This window comes from Gorilla gorilla, chromosome 19, assembly GCF_029281585.2.
Source record: "Gorilla gorilla gorilla isolate KB3781 chromosome 19, NHGRI_mGorGor1-v2.1_pri, whole genome shotgun sequence".
NCBI classification, from domain to species: domain Eukaryota; kingdom Metazoa; phylum Chordata; class Mammalia; order Primates; family Hominidae; genus Gorilla; species Gorilla gorilla.
The window spans coordinates 28028538-28050373 of record NC_073243.2 but is presented as its reverse complement, the minus strand read 5'-3'; the positions used below and the strand labels follow the sequence as shown (position 1 = coordinate 28050373).

Sequence of the window (21836 nt, the reverse complement as noted above, 5' to 3'; positions counted from 1 at the left end):
AAGAAAACTACACATGGTCATCTTCAGGTTCTAAGAGCATTAGGGAACTTGACTGTGACCATCTTCGTAAGTCTCTGTACATCTTTTAGTCATGCCTGATTTGTCATCAGAAAAGACACAACGAAGAGTTTAAAAGAATTTAAAATAAAATTCTCAATGGGAGACAAATTCATGGATTATCTGATCTACTGGAAGCAGCCAACTTCATCAATTTTCTCCCAATTATCTCCAGTTTTCTCCCTCAAATTTCATGTCTGAGCTATGAAGAGAGAGGGTGAATGCGGTTTGTGGAGACTGTAGAAGCAGGTTGAGAGCAGTTATCCAGAGATCTGCTCTTTTAACTGTGTTGGTTTGCATTAGGATATAGGAACCATTTTATCTTTTGTCTTCCGTAAGGCATATCTATCAGTCCTGGGTCATAGCCTCAAAGATCCCCATAAAAAGGTACAATCTGGAGAAGTACAGAGGCCTCCTAACTAGGTCTAGTCTCTCAGATAGAAATACCCAAGGAAAAAATAATTAACACTCAGTCCCAGGTCTCAGAGTAGGGGCACTGTGTGAGTTTGTTTTCCAAAGGAAGTAAGGGGAAGAAAAAGAACATACAAACAGCAAAACGTGACACCTGAAAAGTGCACTGACCAGCAAGCTTTGTCAAGACCCCAAGAAAACACCAACAGCTGAGGAATGAACAAATGTGTGGAGTGTATTAATAAGGTTTTCTTCCCCAGTAGCTTCATCTTCAAAGGAAACACTGGCAATTTTTTCCTCTGGATTTTTTTGGTTCTGATGACTGACATAAAAGCAAAATAAAAAATTTACCATGTGGATCTTTTAAAGCACAATACAGATAAAGGAATGTAAAATGATTTTCTTGTTCCTTTCATATTCCTCTATAAGAGACTGTGATACCATTTCCAGCTACTAATGGTGAAGCTGTTCTGTCTTTTCACATCCATATTCATTGCCAAGATGAGCTTGTTCACGATAAGCAAGTAGCTGTGAGTCATCGGGTTGGAGCCGTTAGTCATACACAGAGAGGCAACGTGTAGTCTGGTTGGTTAATCAGAAATTCATAGTGAGAAAGGCCAGGTATCATTCACAGCAGATTAAGGGTTAAAGGCTTTTGGTGTAGAACTCTGTAACGCCGCTTTTGAAGATTCATGCACACACAGATATAATATACACATATGTATATATCTATTATACATACATGTATGTTTGTGTGTGTATGTGTATTCCTCCACATCCCACCCCCAGAATAAGATCTGGCAGCTTTCAGAGTAGCAATCACCAAAAACTCTCTGTGTTCACACATTTTTACAAGTTAACAATGGAATGACTTCTAAATCTTTGGTTTATCAAAAAGAGAGCTTCTAAAATCACAACATTTTTGATTACTTTTTCTATAAGTGCACAGTGAACAACTTTTTTTTTTTTTACAAAAGATAAAAACAGTGCCTTAGTGATTTAAATAAAAAAACAAAACAACAGCAATAGCTCCTTTCTACAGCATGCAACAATATAAAATGGTGAACTGGAGCCACAGTGAGCCTTACAGAGACTGTCCTGAAATTTTAGCTTTTTCCAACTCCCAGCCAAAGCCACGAGAGGTAATGAGGAATGCACATTAGACCACTGTCTTTTTCCTTCCGTCGTTTTCAATGTGCAATTCTGTTTTCTTTCAAAAACCCAGATCTGAAATTCTCTCCTGTAAATATCATCCATATTTGTCTTTACAATGTAATGATTTCCAATTTCCCCAGAGCAACACAAACCAATAATTTCTTGAAAACTAAACGAGAATAGAAAGAACTTCGTGACTGATGGACCAAGTCACCAGTTTCTTCCTCAAGAAATTCTTGCAACTTCCTTTTGCAGCAAACTGTGCGTGTGGAGAATGAGTTCTCCAGAAGAACCTGGATTGTTGAATTTTTCAAAAATGGCTTTCTTAGGAGTATGGCAGCTTGTTAGAACTGAGAAGTCCTCCCCTCCCAATGTTGGGGCAGAAAAAGAAAGATGGCCAAACGAGGAACAGGAAACCATTGGTACCTTTAAGGAAAAGTGGAGTGGGAGAAAGATAAACTGATAATAACAAAACAAAAGGAGAAGTTGGACTCCCATAAGTAATAGTCCTTTTATAGGAACCCAGGGTGTTTATCCCAGGGTGTGTGAAATGATGTTATTCTCTAGTCCTGTCTGAATTATCCCTGGTAGGGCTTCCTTCCTGTGCCTTGAGATATACTTCTACCAATGTGGTCATCTCTAGTCTTTGGAACTAAAGGGGGCTGTGTTGGAGAGCTTGTGGCATCTCCTTCAGGGGAAGAAGGTCTGCATCCTTCAGGGTTCTCATCTAGGACACGTACTTATCAGCACAGAGATGGTGGGAATGGTTGGGCCACTGGTTAAAAAAGAAGAAAGTTCTGAGTGGAGTTCTGTGGACTCAGTTCAGGTTAATTGTTATTAGTGACCACATCGAGTCCTGGGTACAGGTTCAGAACCACTCCAGCAGGGCAGTTTTGTGGTAGAGGGAAAATAGAGTTGATTAGCTTCCCTGGAAATAGATTGGTTTTGTTCCTCTGTCTCAAGAACTTTTGATCTGAAGCTGGGTCTGGCTTCTCTTTTGAAAGATAGTAATGGAGACATTGGGCAACAGCTTCCATTGCAGGTATGTCTTCCATAAGCTTTGAGGGGCTGGCTTCCCTGTACTCCCAAAAGACTACGTTTTCCTTCCACGTTATGTCTAGTGAATTCATGAGAAAAGCTTACAGTGTGAGCTTATGCCCCAACAATGCCTGAGAAAAATTATGGGCTAGAAAATATACTGGTCTTTGAAAAGGCAGTGAAATATCTTTTTTGGCATCCTTAATCTGAGAAAGCACATTCTTTTAATGCATTGTTGAAATCATTAACAGTTACTGACTGTTGGTAAATATTGCAGTATATGTATTTCTAAAAATGACTTTTGTTCTTGTTCATTGGCACAGAAATCATTGCTTCTTTTTAATTCTCTTCTTCTTCTTCTGTTTTTGGACAGTAAAGTATGTATGGCTGTGTGCTTTCCCCCATGGAACTCCATTGGTCTTCCATAGCACTGGTGCACTGGGCATTCTACCACTGCTGCAAGTGAAGGTCCATGGAAGAATTCAAATTGAGATCAGTGACATCCAGGAAATCGATGTTGAAGATGCTGGGGCTGCTGGTGGTGAGGGTGCTAAAGCCTGGTGTGGAATTTGGCGGAGTGAGGTCCAGCCACTCCATGGTTTCCCAGGGAGATTCAGTGAAGCTTAACTGCAGCCCATTGCTGTCCACAGAAGAGGGTGAAAACTGTGTCTGCATTGGAGAGAGGGGGCCTGGCAAGATCTCATGTGCATTGAAGAGGTCTTCTGCAGCCTTCCCAGAGAATCCATCCATTATCCCATCAAAGTGAGGCTCTTCACTCCCAATTTTTAGAAGGGTGACATCACTCACCTTTCCTAGGGGGCTCTGGGAATTTAATAAGACTTCAAGATGCTCATCACTGTCGGTGGCATAGGGATCAAAGGGGATCTGGCTGCCTGAAGAGGCTTGTTCAAAGGAAGCCGAGGGCTTGGTGAGGACAGCAGTTGGACTTCGGGAAGATCTGGGTATCTTTGGGACTTTTTGAAGACATGAGTGATCCTCTCTAGCGTCTGCTGGCATTTCTGTGGGCAATACACGATGTGACTTGTTAAATCACTTCAAATTGAGCATGCCACACAATATGAGTGAGTTACACTTCGATACAGAAGATGGCCACGCTTCCCTGGTCACCGCTCACCACCCAGTCTCATCTCTAAGCTGCTCTATCAATCTCCAATTCATCTTCCCTCTGGTTTTTCCCAAACCCTTTCCTCTTGGGAATTCCACTCTGTGATTATTAAACTCTCTTCTCTGAAGGTTCCTGGCCTACTCCTCTGACCCCTGGTAGTCCCTTGAGGACACTGAGTCCATCCCAACACCATCAGTGAGGGCCTGAAGATGAGGGACCAGGCGCCATGCCATTGCCACTTTCTGATTGCTACTCCCCCCGCTTCTGATGACAACTCAGCAGTTTTGGGTTTTGAGGGTGACACCAATGCCTCACCCCTAGCCTCTTGGTCACTCCCCCTCATCTACTGAAAACTCTACTTCCTACTCCATTGCCTTTTCCCCACTTGAACCCTTCTCATTCTGTAACCTGAGCATCCTTGGAAATCACAGTGTTCATGCTGGCCTCTCAGCTCCCGACTTCCTCCTCAACTCCAGTGATTCCCCCATTGCCACTCTGTCAGACACACCTTGGATTGTGTCATCTCCAAATACTGCATCCCTCTGAAAGCTCACTTTCAAGCTATATTTTCTATTCTCTGTCCATCCTCTCCCAACCCTCCAAGCCACTTATCATGTACCTTGTAACAATAATTTCCCAACCATTTACAGTCACACTAATCCATAGACTCTACTATGTTATCACTGTCCACCAGCCCCTCTGGTCTTCACTTCTTTCCTTGTCTAGCCTGTATTTTTGGCAGAACCCCACACCTGGAGGAACCTGATCATCTGCCTTCGCTGAGCATGCTCTGGATCAGCAGAACATTGCAAGAGAAAAATTAAACAACTAAGCTGACTTGGTTTCACTTTAGATTTCTGAGGTCAGACCTACAATTGGCATTTAAGACTGCAAAACAACCCAGCTGTGTTTCTCCAGAAAACTCAGTTCATTCATGATTAAGTCATAACTGCTCTTCTTCCCCTGAATCTTCCACACTCCCCTTCTGCATCCTCACGCTTTTCTGGCCTTGCCACATATTTCATTAAAAATATACAAGGGCAGGCTGGGCGTGGTGGCTCACGCCTGTAATCCCAGCACTTTGGGAGGCCTAGGTGGGCAGATCACGAGGTCAAGGGATTGAGACCATCCTGGCCAACATGGTGAAACCCCGTCTCTACTAAACATACAAAAAATTAGCTGGGCGTGGTGGCACGCGCCTGTAGTCCCAGCTACTCGGGAGGCTGAGGCAGGAGAATCGCTTGATCCCAGGAGGCGGAGGTCGCAGTGACCCGAGATCCCGCCACTGCACTCCAGCCTGGTGACAGAGTGAGACTCCGTCTCAAAAATGTGTGTGTGTGTGTGTGTGTGTGTCTGTGTGTGTGTGTGTGTGTATGGGCATCTGATATGAACTCTTCTCATCTTTCCATTACAGAACTCATTTACATACATATGTTTGTACCCATCTCTTTCTTCTTCCTTCTTGCTACAATGGAGGAAAGGTCTGTTCACTTGCTTGTTATCTGTCTCCCTTACCAGACTGTAAACTCCATAGAAATCAGGATCTTGTCTGATGCAGCACGGAGACTATGACAACGCCTGGCTACCCCTTCTCTGAGTCCTTTGCTACCTCCGTCTCTGAAATTTTAAATGTTTTTGGCTTAAGGACTCCTCCCTGAGTGCTTTTATTTTGATCTACACATGCTCCTTAGGTCATCTTATTCATTTGTGTGGTTTAAAATTCTAGGTACACACTCCATAATTTTTTAAGTAAATAAATGAACAAATTAAAAGGTGACAAAAAGAACATGCTGATTATGTTTTATTGCTAGCATGGATAACATTTAAGCATGAATGAACTATCCAGTGGAAGGTTGCTAATTGAATTTCACTTTGAGTAGGTAGCACAAAATGTTCATTATCTGCTTTTTTCTTTTATTATAATTGAGAAGGCAGGGGCATTGAGATTAGAACATAGAAAGAAGTAGTGCAGCAAGAGAAAACACTTAAGGAAACAAGGATTAGGCTGAAACATGAAAACTATTAAAATGATTGCTGAAAAATGCTCCTAGGACAAAGGCAGTGAGGAATCATCCACTAAGCCTTCTTTTATCAGCTCTAAAAATGTGCGAGAAGCTCAAAGGAAATGGCTCCCCCTGAGGACTACCTGGTACATCCAACTCACAGTGTGCATCTGATCTTGGTACCGAGAGTTCATTCCTTAGAGTTCATGTGGGCTCAGAATGTCCTAATGGACAGGACACAGGCAGTCTTACCTCCGCTTTCAATAAGCACGTCCAGGAGTTCATCCATCTGCTGACTCCGGGTCATTTGCTATTACAAATTAACCAAAGGAGGACAGACAATTTAGAAGGCGGTTATCTCCGTAGGAAATCATTAGAAGCAGCACTGCAAGATTTTGGACTAGGTTTGGTCAAGGTATTCTTTTTTCCAATTGTGGCAAAATACACATAACTTTAAATTTACTATCAACCATTTTTAAGTGTACAGTTAAGGGGCATTAAGTACATTCACACTATTGTGTGACCATCACCACCATCTGTCTTCAGAATTCTTTTCATCCTGCACGACTAAAATTGTGTACCCATTCAACCATAATTTCCCACACCCCATCCTTTAGCCCCCGGCAACTGCCATTTTCCTTTCTGCCTTAACGAATTTGACTATTCTATCTAAGTCCCTCATATAAGCGAATCATACAGTATTTAATCTTTTGCAACTAGCTTATTTCCCTAAGCGTAATGTCCTTAAGGTTGATCTATGTTGTGACATGTGTCAGAATTTCTTTTTTTTAAAGACTGAATAAAATTCCATTGTATAGATATAACACATGTTGTTTATCCATTCATTTGTCAATGAACATATGGGTTGTTTCTACCTTTGGGTTACAGTGAATAATGCTGCTATGAACATAGGTCTATTGCCTAAAAATTTTTAAACCATGTTTTATTAAGCTTCAGTAGTAATTTTAGGCAGATAATCTACTGAATGAAACAGTCTACTACAACAGGAGAAGGGAAAAAGAAGGCAGAATGCTTTCTAGCACAGGGTACTTTAGAGTCGGTTTAGTTGTTTGAGAGGTTTTCATCCCAGGAGCAGGACATCTTAATATATAGAAAATGTCTTTTTAGGCTCTTAATTTGAAGTGACCTGAATCTACCTCTTGCTTGGTTGCTCCAATGTGGCCCAAGAACTTGGCTCATATTTTGATGGTTCCTCATTGCAGTAGCTTGAGGAACCTGTAGACACCACCAGTAGGGTATGCCCCCTCCTCTCTGGCTCATCTTAGTAGAGTCTTATTTCTGGATGTCCACTTTGCCTGACCCTTTTCTTTTGAAACTGAAGAATTGGCTGATGTTTACAGAAACCAGGGGAGAGGAATGGGGAGAACAAAGGCATATATCCATCTCACTCCTCTGAGAGCCCAGACTCAATAAACACAGGTATCAGTAATCAATATGGATGGGAGCACTGACCAAAAAATGAGTCATTTATCAGTTCAGAAGGTACCAGATGCCTAAGGGTCTGGCAGGTAATGGAAATGAACTGAATATAGAATAAGAAGAAGAGGCAGAGAGCAGAGCATAGCTGTGGCTCAAAGTAGCAAAAGAACCTTGGTTTAGGCAATTGTTGTCTCGCAGCAGTGTGGCTCCTGGTTTGCCAGATCCTCTAATTTTTTAGAAATGAGAAAGCCCACTCTGCATACCATCTCCTGTTATTTAAAACATTCTTTAAGCCAAACAAAACTTAACTGCAGGCTGACTTTGATCTGTGGGATACCCGTATGCAGCAATTGATGTAAATGTTCTTCTCTGGGTTGAGCACATATGAAGGGCTATCGAATACCTTATCCAAGCTCAGACTATTTGAAATAGGGGATCATTAATTGTTTCTCTTTTTCTTTTTCTTTTTTTTTTTGAGATGGAGTTTTGCTCTTGTCACCCGGGCTGGAGTACAGTGCTACAAACTCGGCTCACTGCAACCTCCACCTCCCAGGTTCAAGCAATTCTCCTGCCTCAGCCTCTCGAGTAGCTGGGATTACAGGCACACACCACCACACCCAGCTAATTTTTGTATTTTTAGTAGAGACGGGGTCTCACCATGTTGGTCAGGCTGGTCTCAAACTCCTGACCTCAGGTGATCCACTCACCTTGGCCTCCCAAAGTGCTGGGATTACAGGTGTGAGCCACCAGACCCAGCCTTGTTTTTTCTTTTTCTTACTTTTTAATTTTGAGACTTTCCAAATCCAAATGAAAGTAGAGGATACAGTGAACCTCCTTGCATTTATTATCCAGCTTCAATACCTGTCAATGTTTTGCCAGGGTCATTGAATTTTAAAGCCAGGGAGAACCTTAGGAAGTATTACCCTGACAGTCACTCTCATCTATTTGAGAAGGTATTATGTGCCTGAACAATGTGGTAAGTGCGAGGCTATCTAGAATCCTTACCAAGTAAATATTATCCCCATTTTGCGTAAGAGAGGTGAAGTATTCACCTTAGTGACAGTGGCAGCTGGCAGATGGCAGAACTGGTACCAAAGCCAGACAGGTGACCCTCTTCTCTCCCTGCCTCACACAGCTACACATGCAACACTGTTTTCCAATTATTGTCTAGATAATTTGCTTATTTTGGTGGTGTGGCACATGACATACTCAATATCAGAATTTATAAACTGCATGAAGTTTAACCATATCAAACAATGTCTGTTCATTGAGTCAGTCTATTCTTCCATAAAGAACAAATCACATGGTTACCTGCTTTACGGCATCTTCATAGGATGGAGGCTGTGTTACCTCTGAAATTGCTGAACTTGACTTAGAAAAAGTTGGGGATGGAATTGAAAACTTTGGCCCCACCTTATCAGAAGAGTGTAAACCAGCCATCTGCATGGGTAAAATATGGAGAAAGGCATTGAATTCATGGATCTGAAATTATATTGTTTCTGTTCTAGAAACAACAGGCTAAATTTTGGAAAAATTGATCTAAGAGGAAAAAACAAAAGTCCAGGGCTTAGAAAATAACTCCCATATATTAACAGTAGTGAATGCTACTGTGGGTTCATTGGTGGTGGCGTCTTAGAATGGCAACCTTGCAAGATCTATTTTCCTCCTTAAGGTGCACCCTCTTATTTTAGGGGAAAATAAGTAACAGTCCAATTCAATACAAACAGATCAGGCTAGGCGTGATGGCTCATAGCTGTAATACTAGCACTTTGGGAGGCCGAGGTGGGGCAGATCACCTGAGGTCAGGAGTTCGAGAGCAGCCTGGCCAACATGGTGAAACCCCAACTCACTAAAAATAAAAAGATTAGCCAGGCATGGTGGCGCACCTGTAATCCCAGCTACTTGGGAGGCTGAGGCGGAAGAATCGCTTGAACCTGGGAGGTGGAGGTTGCAGTGAGCCGAGATCGCGCCACTGCACTCCAGTCTGGGCGACAGAGTGAGACTGTGTCTCAAAAATAAATAAATAATAAATAAAAAATAATCAACCCAGGAATTTCCAGACTAATCTACCCCACAGGTCATTTATTCCAAACTGGGTATTTTGCAAAGAGCTGGAGGCATTGCTGAGGTCTCTATGAACCAGCTTTGTTTATTTTGAGTGTGTTCTCCTGTGGAGTGCCTGACCCAATTCAGGGTCTCTGCCCCTTCCGACTTGTGGTATGTGGCACTTTTATGTCATGCTTATCTTGTTTGTCTCCTTTCTGCCACCTCTTCTTTGCCCCTTGAGACTCTCCATACCCTGGATCCTTCATACCCCTGACTTCTTCCACCAGCTGAAGGGTGATGTCTGTTCCTTTTCCATAAAGATATTGCACTGTGACCCCTGCTTTGCACATCTCGCCAATCCTGTCCATGGATCTGTGTCCCTCTCTCTTCCTCCAATGTTGTTTCCCACACACCCTGATCCCAATCTTTAACTTCACAGAAACTGGTTTATTGTTCACGTTGTTTTGCAAACATATGGCCATTTTAGTCATCATGATTTCTGGGATGACCCCAGGTAATGACTCCCTGGGAAAACTTCTAACTCATACCTGTACATCCTTTTAGATGCATTTGGAGTGGATTTGTTTCTCTCTAGAATGAAATTTACTTCTGCCTTGAAAGGGAACTTCATTATTTTTCACTTTGGAGGACCCTTCCAGCCCTTTATAATCAATCTGTCCCTCCCTCCCACCAGCATTTAATGTTGTAAGCATAGATCAGTCATTGTTAACCTATACTGTTCTTTATTTTTTTATTTTATTCATTTTTTTTTTTTGAGATGCAGTCTCACTCTGTCACCTGGGCTGGAGTGCAGTGGTGCAATCTCAGCTCACTGCAACCTCTGCCTCCCGGGTTACAGAAGAGAGAAGAGGCAAAGTGAATCCCAGGTTGAGGCCTTTTTTCAGGTGCCTACCTTTTGCTGTACACGTGGGCTTTTGGGACAAGGGTTGCCCCCGGCACCATGACTGCTGTCTGCTTGGGCTCCAGAGAAGGGCGGGTGGAGGCTGGAAGAATGGGGAGAGAAGCTTGGAGGATGGCCATCGTGTGCTCCTGAATTCTGCAAAGGAAGAAGTGACAAATTACATGGCCAGCAGCAGCTTACTTGAGTGTGACCTTTGCTGACAATTCTGGTTCCTGCCCTGTGTCCCCTGGTGTCATTTTTACAAACTTTCCTAAATTCCATTACCAGATGAACTTGCCTAAAATCTGGCTTTTTAGACATCACCTACTGCTCAGAAACTTCCAGTGGCTCCAGGTATCCACATCATAGGATTTCCGCTTTCAAACCGGATGGGTGTTCAAGACTGTACACTTTGGTGCTATTTACTTCTGCAAGCTTAAGTTCTACTATTCCCGCCATGGACCTCCAGCAGCATGCCCTGTACATTCCATCCCCCTACCTTGTCCCTTTCCTGGCCCTCTACTTTTTAACGTGACACTTCCTGTCAAGTCCAACCCCTTCATGAAAGCTTCCTGGACCTTTCCAGCCCTTTATAATCAATCTGTCCCTCCCTCCCACCAGCATTTAATGTTGTAAGCATAAATCAGTCATTGTTAACCTATATTGTTCTTTATTTTTTTATTTTATTCATTTATTTTTAGACGGAGTCTCACTCTGTCGCCCAGGCTGCAGTGCAGTGGTGCGATCTCGGCTCACTGCAACCTCTGCCTCCCAGGTTCAGGTTATTCCCCTACCTCAGCATCCCTAGTAGCTGGGACTACAGGCGCGTGCCACCATACCCGGCTAATTTTTGTACTTTTAGTAGAGATGGGGTCTCACCATATTGGCCAGGCTGGTCTCTATCTCCTGACCTTGTGATCCACCCGCCTCAGCCTCTCAAGCTGGGATTACAGGCGTCAACCATCGTGCCTGGCCTAATTTTTGTATTTTTAGTAGAAATGGGGTTTCACCATATTGGCTAGGCTGGTCTCGAACTCCTGACCTTGTGATCCACCCACTTGGCCTCCAAAGTGCTGGGATTACAGGCATGAGCCACTGTGCCTGGCCTAATTTTTGTATTTTTAGTAGAGATGGGGTTTCACTGTGTTGGCCAGGCTGGTCTCGAACTCTTGACCTTGTGATCCGCCCACCTCGGCCTCCCAAAGTGCTAGGATTACAGGTGTGAGCCAGTGCGCCTGGCCTGTTCTTTATCATTTTATCATGAAATTTTTAATGTCTTCAAAGAGTCTTTGTGAACCATAAATCACTGTACAACGTTAGTAGCAGTATCATCAGTACTGAAATTTTTGGTCCAGAGCTGTGTCTCAAGAGCTATTTTTACTTTTGTTTCCCAGGACACTACACACTCAATAAATGTTTGTTAATTATGACAATAAATTTTTTAGGTCCTAATTTCTCCCACAGTGCCCCTCAGGGGTAGACATCATTCATTGGAATGCATTGTTCCTGTAGGTTTGTAAAAATTACCTCTCATTACCTTTTGCCACACTTCACACTCTTGGGGTGGAGATATTCCACTTGAATAGGGCATTGTACTTAGAATTAACAAATCTTGGGTTCATGTGATCCTGGGTAACTAATTTAAGCTCTCTGAGCCTCATTTTCCTCAATGACAAATAAAGAATAATACATTGGAGCTCATAGGTTTCTTGTGGCAATAACTGAGATTACTCATAGACATGCCTTGTAATGCTTGGCACTTAGCAGGTATTCAGTTAATGTGAGTTTTCTTCTGATTCCTTTTCTGATAATGGTGATGTCAGAACCTTTTGATAATGTAACCTTTCTCAACTTGACTTATATAGGCTTTCCTAGTAATTCTTCAGCTCACGAGCATAAAGTCTTTGTCAGTCACCTTTGCCTAGTCTTTGAATTAGTGAGTCTTCTAAGCCATCTCCTGTGACCACTTCCATTCTGCTCCGGCCACTGGCCCTTTTTCTGATCCTTGAACAGTCCCTACAAGTTCCAACCTCAGTGCCTCTGCAAGTGCTATTTCTCGTTTGCCTTCAATGCCTTCACCCCAAATATCCACGACATTTTCTTTTTACTGCTTTCAAGGTTTTGCTAAATGTCCCTGGTTCTTCTATTTAAAGTTGCAAATTTCCGGCTGGGCATGGTGGCTCACACCTGTAATCCCAGCACTTTGGGAGGCCAAGGCGGGCGGATCACGAGGTCAGGAGTTAGAGACCAGCCTGGCCAACATGGTGAAACTCCGTCTCTACTAAAAATACAAAAATAGCCAGGCATGGTGGTGTGCGCCTGTAGTCCCACCTACTCGGGAGGCTGACGCAGAAAAATCACTTGAACCCGGGAGGCAGAGGTTGCAGTGAGCCAAGATCACGCCACTGCACTCTAGCCTGGGTGACAGAGCGAGACTCTATCTCAAAAAAACAGTTGCAAACTTCCAAACTACACACACAGACACACACACACACACACACACACACACACACACACACCTCTTTGCTTTTTCTCCATAAGATGTGTCATCTTCTAATATAGTACGTAATTAACTTTGAAATTGTTTAATTTACTTTTAAACTGTCTCTGTTCCCATGAGAATAGAAATTTTTGTTTGGCTAGTTCAGCACTAAGTCCCAGAGATGAGAACGGGGCCTGGCACATAGTAGGTGGTCAGTAAATGTTTGCACTATGCAGACCATTACATGAAGAGTAAGATCTGATGATTTCCCCTTTAAACCTCTGAGGCATTGGTTTGGCCTATGATAAGGTTGGACACCAAGGAATCCTGGGAATCCTGAGAACAGTGGTCAGCAAACTGCAGCCCACAAGCCAAGTTTTGCTCACTGACTATTTTTTAAAATAAAGTTTTATTGGGACAGAGCCATGTGCATTTGCTCACATGATATCTATGGCTGCTTTTGTGAAACAAAGGCAAAACTGGGTAGGTATGACACAGACAGTGTGACCTGCAAAGCAAAAAATATTTACCATCTGGCCCTTTACAGAGTAAGTTTGCCAACCCCTGCCTTAGAGGATGAGTGAGTTTGGTCTACCATGAAGATTCAAGGATTGTAGTGTCTGGGAGATTCTGCTATGCTTTTGGTAAACCCTTCCCATTGAAAGTTCTGACATTAGCTCTTCAGCAGTTGAAAATTTGTAACCCACTTCCAGAAAGAAGTGTGCACCACGCATGGCGCAAGGTGCTCTTACCTGTGCAGTGCACACCTGGCTGCTGATGGGCGAGGAGACCCTGTGCCCTTCTCCCTGGGCCCCGGAGGATGAGGGCAGAAAGTGAGGGTTGTTGGGTGATGGGGGCAAACTGATGTGCTGTGGGCTTTTCACAGCCCCCAGCGGTGAATGCTGAGGGGAACACTGGGGGCTGAGAAATGTGGAAGAAAGTACATTGGTTTGATCTGAGGACTCCACACAATGAGCATTTCCAAGAGGCTGGAGTTGAGCAGCTTCACAAGCCGGCGGGTGACACTCTGAGCTGCTGCTTTGTCTTTTCACAGGTACTTGGGATGCAAAAGGACAGCTGGAGACAGCCTCTTCCTGCTTGATGGAGGCAGCCAGGAAAGGCAGCGGCTTCTTCTCTGAACAGTTATTCCTTTTCTGCTTCTGAAGCTGCATCCTCAGCTCCTCCACCTGCCTCTGCTCTTGCTGGAGTTTCCAGGTGAGTTCATTGATCACCTTCTGCTTCTCCACCAGCATCTTGTCCTTCTCGGAGTCCAGCCCATCCAGCTCAGAAGGAACAGAGCCCCCGTTCAGGCTGCTCATGAGACTTTCCTCCGTGCACACGTGGACTGGGGACGGGTGCAGGCCGAAGGAGGGGGAGGCATCATTGAAGGTGTCCGGCAGGGACCCAGCGACTGACAGGTCAGAGGAGGCTGGGGAGATCGGGGGGCTGGAGCTGGTGCTGCCAAAGTGGTAGAAGCCGTTGGACAGGGCACTGGTAGAAGAGGAAGACTGGTAATTGGGCAGCGTGTTGGGTGTGACAGGAAAAGTGACAGTCGTTATATCCCCAAAGTTCGGCACTGGGTTGCCAGAGCAGTCCTGGAAGGGTCGAAGCCGGTCCATGAGAGCCGTTTTGGTGCCTGACACAGGCAAGCCCCGAATTCGAAGCTGTTGTCTTAATTCAGAGACCTAAAGAAATCAGAATGTGGTTAGTGTGCTGTTTAACGACAATATTTTTAAAAGTGTATTCATTATACAATTAGCTTCAAAACATCACAAATGGAATTCTACAATACCCACCTCTTTTTTATACTTCTTTCCGATTTCCTCTCCTACCCCTGATATAAATCAGTTTTGCACAATTTTAACAATTATTTTTAACTTTATCATATACGGTGTTTTCATGGCCTTAGAGTCATAGAAATGTAGAGCTTGAATGAATGGTAGAAGTCATCGAATCTACTGCCCGTCATCCCTCATGGCGATCTGTGTCCCCATTTTATAGATGAGAAAACATATCTGCCTGGGTTTAGACACAAGCCCTCCAACAATAGTCTTGAAGTACAGCAAAGTCTGCAGCTTTTCTGGCTTCCTTGGTGAGGGCTCTTCCTACCACGTTCTCTTCCTCAAACCTGAGCATGCGCCAGAACCACTGGAGGGTGTGTTACAAAGCAGACTGCAGGGCCCCACTGTGGGGTTTCTGACCCAGTTGATACACATTTCTAACAAGTCCTCAGGTGGTGCCCGGACCTGACTTTGAGAACCACGGCTCCATATAAACGTTTATGTCCTAATTTTAATGACCAGCTGAATAATAGTCATATACTGAGAGAGTATGTGGCGATAAGACCATCAGTTCAACTCCTGGCCCTGTCTGTTACTAACTCAGTGATCAATCACTTCGTGCCTCAGTTTCCCTTCTGGGAAATGGAGGAAATAATGCTTACTTTATGCATTTTTGTGAGGGTTAAAATGGCTTAAAATGTATAAAGCACTTGGAATAGTGCCTGGCAAATTGTTGTGCAATATAAAGTTTTACTAATATTATTATGTTAATTCACTTGTAATTATCTTATCCCTGTATTTTTTATAATGTTCATAAACTGGAAACTCTAAATATCTACAAATATGAGAAGTGGTTAGGTAAATGATAGTGTATGCAAATGATGGGACACTACAGATCCATAAAAGCTGATGCTATATTTGCTGACATTGGATGATTAATTGTTGTGGTATAGTAACAAATGAACAAAGTTTGAACTGATTGTATTTTTCTAAAAATTATATAAACAATGTATGTATATATATATATACATATATACATTTGAACCTATGTTTGCATATGAAAAATCCAGATAAAAATATGCTAAAATGTTAACGATGGTTCTCCTTATCTGTATGTTCTAAATATGCCACATAAACGTATTACGTTTGTAATTAAAACAGGAAACATATTAAATACCTAAATGTCAATTATTTCATAAAACAGAAGACTATAGGGAAATATTCTGATACTCTGTAGGAAAAGATAGTTTGAGAAAAATATTGAAAACAAAATTTAAAACTTCTGTAAGTCAAGAAACTACAAAGCGCAAATACAAATAGCTATCTTGGGAAAAACGAATTGTGACACAAATAATAAAGTGTTAAAAAGCTCAATGTATCAAGTGTGCTAATTGATTAAAAAGAAGATTGATATCCAGTATAAAAATGAGCAAGGGATATATGATCCAGCTTTTCAGAAACAGAAATAAAATTTAAAATATGGACAGTAATGTACGTATATCATCATTAGTAATCCAAGAAATGAAAATCTAATGAATATATATTTGTATTTATTAAGTTGGCAAATGAATAAGAAGACTTTGTGTTAGTTAAGTAGCAGCAAAAATTAAATTAGTTTTTTTTTGAGGCAGAGTCTTGCTCTGTTGGTCAGGCTGGAGTGCAGCGGCATAATCTCGGCTCACTGCAACCTCCACCTCCCGGGTTCAAGCAATTCTCCCGCCTCAGCCTCCCGAGTAGCTGGGATTACAGGCACGCACCACCACATCGGGCTAATTTTTGTATTTTAAGTAGAGACGGGGTTTCACCATGTTGGCCAGGCTGGTCTGGAACTCCTGACCTTAGATGATCCACTCGCCTCAGCCTCCCAAAGTGCTGGGATTACAGGCGTGAGCCATAGCGCCCGGCCCAAAATTACAACGTGTTTGTAAAGCTCTTTATTACATTGCTATTCAAAGTATGGTCCCTAGACAAGCAACATCAGCATCGCCTGGGAGCTAGTTGGAAATGCAGAATCTTGGGCCCCTCCCCAGACCTGAATCAGAATCTTCATGCTACCAAGAGCTCAGGTGATTCAGTTCACACATTAATGTTTGAGAAGTGCTGCTTTGACTTGCTGCTTCTGGGAACAGACACATAAATGTTCAGGGCAGAAATTTTAATATGTATCAAAAACTTTAGCCGGGCGCCGTGGCTCACTCCTGTAATCCCAGAACTTTGGGAGGCCGAGGCGGGCGGATCACGAGGTCAGGAGATGGAGACCACGGTGAAACCCCGTCTCTACTAAAAATACAAAAAATTAGCTGGGCATGATGGCGGGCGCCTGTAGTCCCAGCTATTCGGGAGGCTGAGGCAGGAGAAAGGCCTGAACCCGGAAGGCGGAGCTTGCAGTTAGCCGAGATCAGGCCACTGCACTCCAGCCTGGGCGACAGAGCGAGCCTCCGTCTCAAAAACAAACAAACAAAAAAACTTTAAACAATATTAATATATTTAATTCAGGAATTTTATTCTAGCCTGAGGAAATAATCAGAGAAACTAATAAATGTAGGCACAAAGATCATTGAAATCATATATATATATATATACACACACACACATATATACATATATATACATATATATGTATATATACACATATGTATGTGTATATACATATGTGTATATATACGTGTGTATATACACACGTATATATAGGTTTTGAGACATATATGTGTATATATATACACACATATATGTTTTGTATAGATACATATACATATGTATATACATACATATGTATATACATACATATGTGTATATATATGTGTGTGTATATATATACACACACATATATATATATATGTTTTGAGACAGAGTCTCGCTGTGTCACCCAGGCTGGAGTGTAGTGGTGCGATCTCAGCTCACTGCAACCTCCATCTCCTGGGTTCAAGCAATTCCCCTGCCTCAGCCTCCTGAGTAGCTGGGATTACAGGTGTGCACCACCACACCCGGCTAATTTTTTGTATTTTTAGTAGAGATGGGGTTTCACCATGTTGGCCATGCTGGTTTTGAACACCTGACCTCAAGCGATCCGCCCACCTTGGCCTCCCAAACACTAGGATTACAGGCGTGAGCCACTGCGCCCGGCCTGAAATCACATTTTGAATAGCAAAAATCTGGTAGCTAGTTAAGTGTCCAGCAGTGGAATGTTAACTAGGTGGTGAAGTGATATGCTGCTATTAAAAATAAAAAATTTATTGAATATTAACAGTTATGAAAAATGTTCACGATGTGTTAAGAAAAGAAGTATGCCAGTAATTTATGTACACGTAATTTTTTCAAGACAATTATTTTAAAACAAAATGTTTATATGCATTTTAAACCTAGAAGGAAATATAATCTGCTTTCTGTTAGTCTTAATTATCTTTCAAAATACTGTTTACTTTTCTACACACTATCATATTTCAAGTCAATATATGTTACTTTATAATCAGCTAAAAGTTATAGAAAGGATTGAATTAACTTACATTAGCAATTATTTATTTACCCTACAGTCTTGCTGGAATTGTTTTATCATTTTCTTTTAGATTTGCTAGTTTGAAAAAGTACAAAATGGCAACTCATTATTATTTTAATTTTGAATTACTTAAAATTGATGAGTTCTACATTTATTTTTAGAATCTGTCTTGCCACTGAATAATTTAACTACATTATTAAATAATGTAGCTCATATTCTAAAAATGAATACAGTTGAGTTTAATTTACCTTAAACTTCAGAATATTACACTGTATGGGCTTGTTTAGGACTAAGGTTTGTATACACCTCTTCCCTACATTCACTAATGTTTTCATCACTAATAACTTTTTAAACTATTATGGAAAAATTCACACATACACAAAAGTAGATAGAAAGTCTAATGAACCTCATATACTCATCAACAAACTTCAACAATTATCACTCATGCCCAATCTTGTTTCTTCTATACTCCAACCCACTTCTCCTACCTTTCCTGAATTATTTTGAAGCAAAGCATATATAATTTCATCCAAATAATTTGGTCTCTATCTCTAAAAGATAAGTACTCTTAAAAAGCCATAATATAATAACATTATCACACCTTAAAATATGAATTATTATTTCTTAATATCAATAAGGTATTCTCTCAGTTTTTTAAACTTTCAGTCTCTCTCTTTCTCTCTCTCTCCAGTTTTTTTTGTTTTTTTTTTTGTTTTGAGACGGAGTCAAGCTCTGTCATCAGGCTAGAGTGCAGTGGCACGATCTTGGCTCACTGCAACCTCCACCTCCCGGGTTCAAGCGATTCTCCCGCCTCAGCCTCCCGAGTAGCTGGATTACAGGCGTGCACCACCACACCCAGCTAATTTTTATATTTTTAGTAGAGATGGGGTTTCACCGTGTTGGTCAGGCTGGTCTTGATATTTTGACTTTATGATCCACCTACCTTGGCCTCCCAAAGTGCTGCGATTATAGGCGTGAGCCACCGCGCCCAGCCAGTTTTTTTTTTTTTTAAATAGGATGCAAAAAATTGTCCACATACTGTGATATATAACCATGAACTTTTCAAAAAGAAATCAAAGACTTTTCTCTCAGTGTTCTTTTACTTTTGTGTAGCAAAACATGAAAACTGCTTGCAAATGTCACCTTCATTATATGACCTTTCTGATTACTATTAGCGGGGTCACCTTCATCCATTCCTCTTATTTCTTCCTTTCCCCAATTGTGGTTGCATCATATGCCTCCTTCATTCCTCTTCTCTCTTTCCTTCTCACTCTTTCCATTTTGTTCTTCGTCAATCTCATTCACCCTTCTAGGTTCAATGCTCCATACATTGCACATGATTCTGAAATTTCTTTTCCCACCCCTGACAAGACAGCCTGGCTAATTCTTACTGATGGAAACGGATGACTTTTCTCTCGGTTGTCCTGCTGGTACCTGCGACTTGACTTTCCCAAACTGAATGAACTTGCCACTGTCCCTTCACATCAACTCCTCATTCTACTCTCCCTCTTTCTGTCATTGATGTCACTCTCCCAGGACTCAGATGGCGCCTCTCCCCATACACACAGTGAGTGGTCAAGTCCAGCCATGTTCTCTCCTGCCCATCTCTCTCTTTCCACTCATGTCTCATACAATAGCAAAGCCCTTGAAATAAGTTACTTAGCTTCAAGCCTCAGTTTTGTCATTCATAAGCTGGTTAAACTGCCTATGATTTGACCTCTTTATGATTCTGGTTTTTATTTTCACTTCTTAAATTGGGGAGAGAAAACTTATCTTGCAGGGTGAAAATTAAAGCAAATCTACACAGAATGAATGACGGATGGTTTATATTTAAAAAAAAAAATTGGTAGGGGCTGGGCAGGGTGGCTCATGCCTGTAATCCCAGCACTTTGGGAGGCCAAGACCGGTGGATCACCTGAGGTTAGGAGTTCGAGACCAGCCTGGCCAACTAGTGAAACCCTGTCTCTACTAAAAATACAAAAATTAGCTGGGTGTAGTGGTAGGTGCCTGTAGTCCCAGCTACTAGGGAAGCTAAGGGAGGAGAATCGCTTGAAGCCGGGAAGCAGAGCTTGCAGTGAGCCAAGATTGTGCCACTGCACTCCAGCCTGGATGACAGAGCAAGACTCCATCTCAAAAAAAAAAAAAAAAAAAAGGTAGGCACCATCATCATCATCATCTCCTTATACCTATACTAATTATTGTAACTCTCACCAGCCAATGATTCTGAGCATGTGTATCTAGAGGGATCCACCCGCCTCAGCCTCCCAAAAGTGGGTTTTGAGGGGTCTGACAGATGGCACTATCATATCTGGATCATGTTTCTCTTTGGCTAAAGCATCTCCTGTCTCACTTGTCTCCTGTCTTACTCTTATCTAGAAATAGCCTACTTAAAAATTATTTTTTGCTATGGTAAAATAAACATAAAGTTTGTCTTTTCCCTCTATCTCAAAAGAAAGGGCTCTTGCCCTTTCTTGCCCTTCCACCTTCTGCCATTCTACAATGGGATGGCATTTGCCAGATACTGGTGCCATGTCCTTGGACTTCTCAGTTCTAGAACTGTGAGAAATAAATTCCTTTTCTTTTCAAATTTCTCAGTTTCCAGTATCCTGTTACGGCTGCATAAAATGGACTAGACAACTGGGGTGTTCAACCACAGCAGGATAAATTCTGTCACCTCCTTCAGTGTTTCCTATAGTCTTCTTCCCCTCCCACTCTCTTACTCCAGATATCAGTTGGTCGTGGTGATGTTAACAACATACTGTTGTATTTGTTTAAAAAAAGAAAGAAACTCATGTCAAATCCTATACCTTCAGATCATCCAGGTTAGGTGGGAGTGGGCCTGGTTTGAAAGAAGAGACACCAGTTTGTCCAGAAAAACTGTTTTTGACAGGAGACAAGGGGGTATTGCTCAGTGGCGTTGAAGAAGAGTTTGGATTTCTGACCATCTGTTCATTTGGTTCCCTAAAAAACAAACAAAAAGGCATTTCAAGTACCATCAACTATCGGTGGGATAACTTGCATTTAGATCGGATCCCAAAGTGATTGCCTGCAAGGGTCAGGCATGTAATAAACCAGCAGAAGAGACCAGGGTGAGGAAAAACAACACTGCCGGCTAGATGGTAAGCGGTGCGTGACATCTGAACTTTGTTTAGGGAGATAAGAGGGAGTGGCAGGGACTCTGGCATATGAAAGAGGACACTTCCACCTGTGATTCAGCTGATGCTCTGTCCTGGGGAGGCCAAACACACCTGGTGAAGCTTGGTTGCGTTTAGTGCTCAGCATAATTGCTAGTATATAGTCTGAGGATGACACAGGAGGAATCTACATCTCAACTTTATATGTGGGGATATTGACAATTTAAAGGGTGACCTGGCCAGGCACGGTGACTCATGCCTGTAATCCGAGCACTTTGGGAGGCCGAGGTGGGTGGATCACCTGAGGTCGGGAGTTTGAGACCAGCCTGACCAACGTAGAGAGACCCTGTCTCTACTAAAAATACAAAATTAGCCGGGCGTGGTGGCGCATGCCTATAATCCTAGCTACTAGGGAGGCTGAGGCAGGAGAATCGCTTGAACCTGGGAGGCGGAGGTTGCAGTGAGCCAAGATCGCGCCACTGCACTCCAGCCTGGGCAACAAGAGTGAAACTCCATCTCGAAAAAATAAATGAATAAATAAATAAATATATTTAAAAAAAATAAAAGGTGACCTAGCAATGTGGTCACACAACCTGGGCTCAGGAGTCAATCTTTGAGGGTGTCTGTCAGCTGCTCAGCCCTGTTCCTTCCAAAAGCAGAAGGGCATCGGAATTGCTCATAATTCCAATATCACATTCTTAGACTTTCCATAGTCCAACTTGAAAGTGCTAATACTTTCCTTTTCCCCAAAGGGGCCTCTTATCAAGGG

The 21836-nt window shown here is 42.3% G+C and overlaps 1 protein-coding gene across 1 annotated transcript in view; it reads right to left on the bottom strand.

Moving 5' to 3' along the window:
• Positions 1-678: 678 nt before the first annotated feature.
• Positions 679-21836, bottom strand: part of MYOCD (myocardin) — a 100162-nt gene continuing 79004 nt past the window's right edge. The window contains exons 9-14 of the mRNA XM_019013327.4: positions 20741-20894; positions 13412-14344; positions 10190-10333; positions 8542-8670; positions 6043-6100; positions 679-3680 (exon numbers count right to left, since the gene is read on the bottom strand). Coding sequence (XP_018868872.2) covers positions 3109-3680; positions 6043-6100; positions 8542-8670; positions 10190-10333; positions 13412-14344; positions 20741-20894 — 1990 coding nt within the window. The 3' untranslated portion in view covers positions 679-3108. The remainder of the gene's footprint in view (positions 3681-6042; positions 6101-8541; positions 8671-10189; positions 10334-13411; positions 14345-20740; positions 20895-21836) is intronic.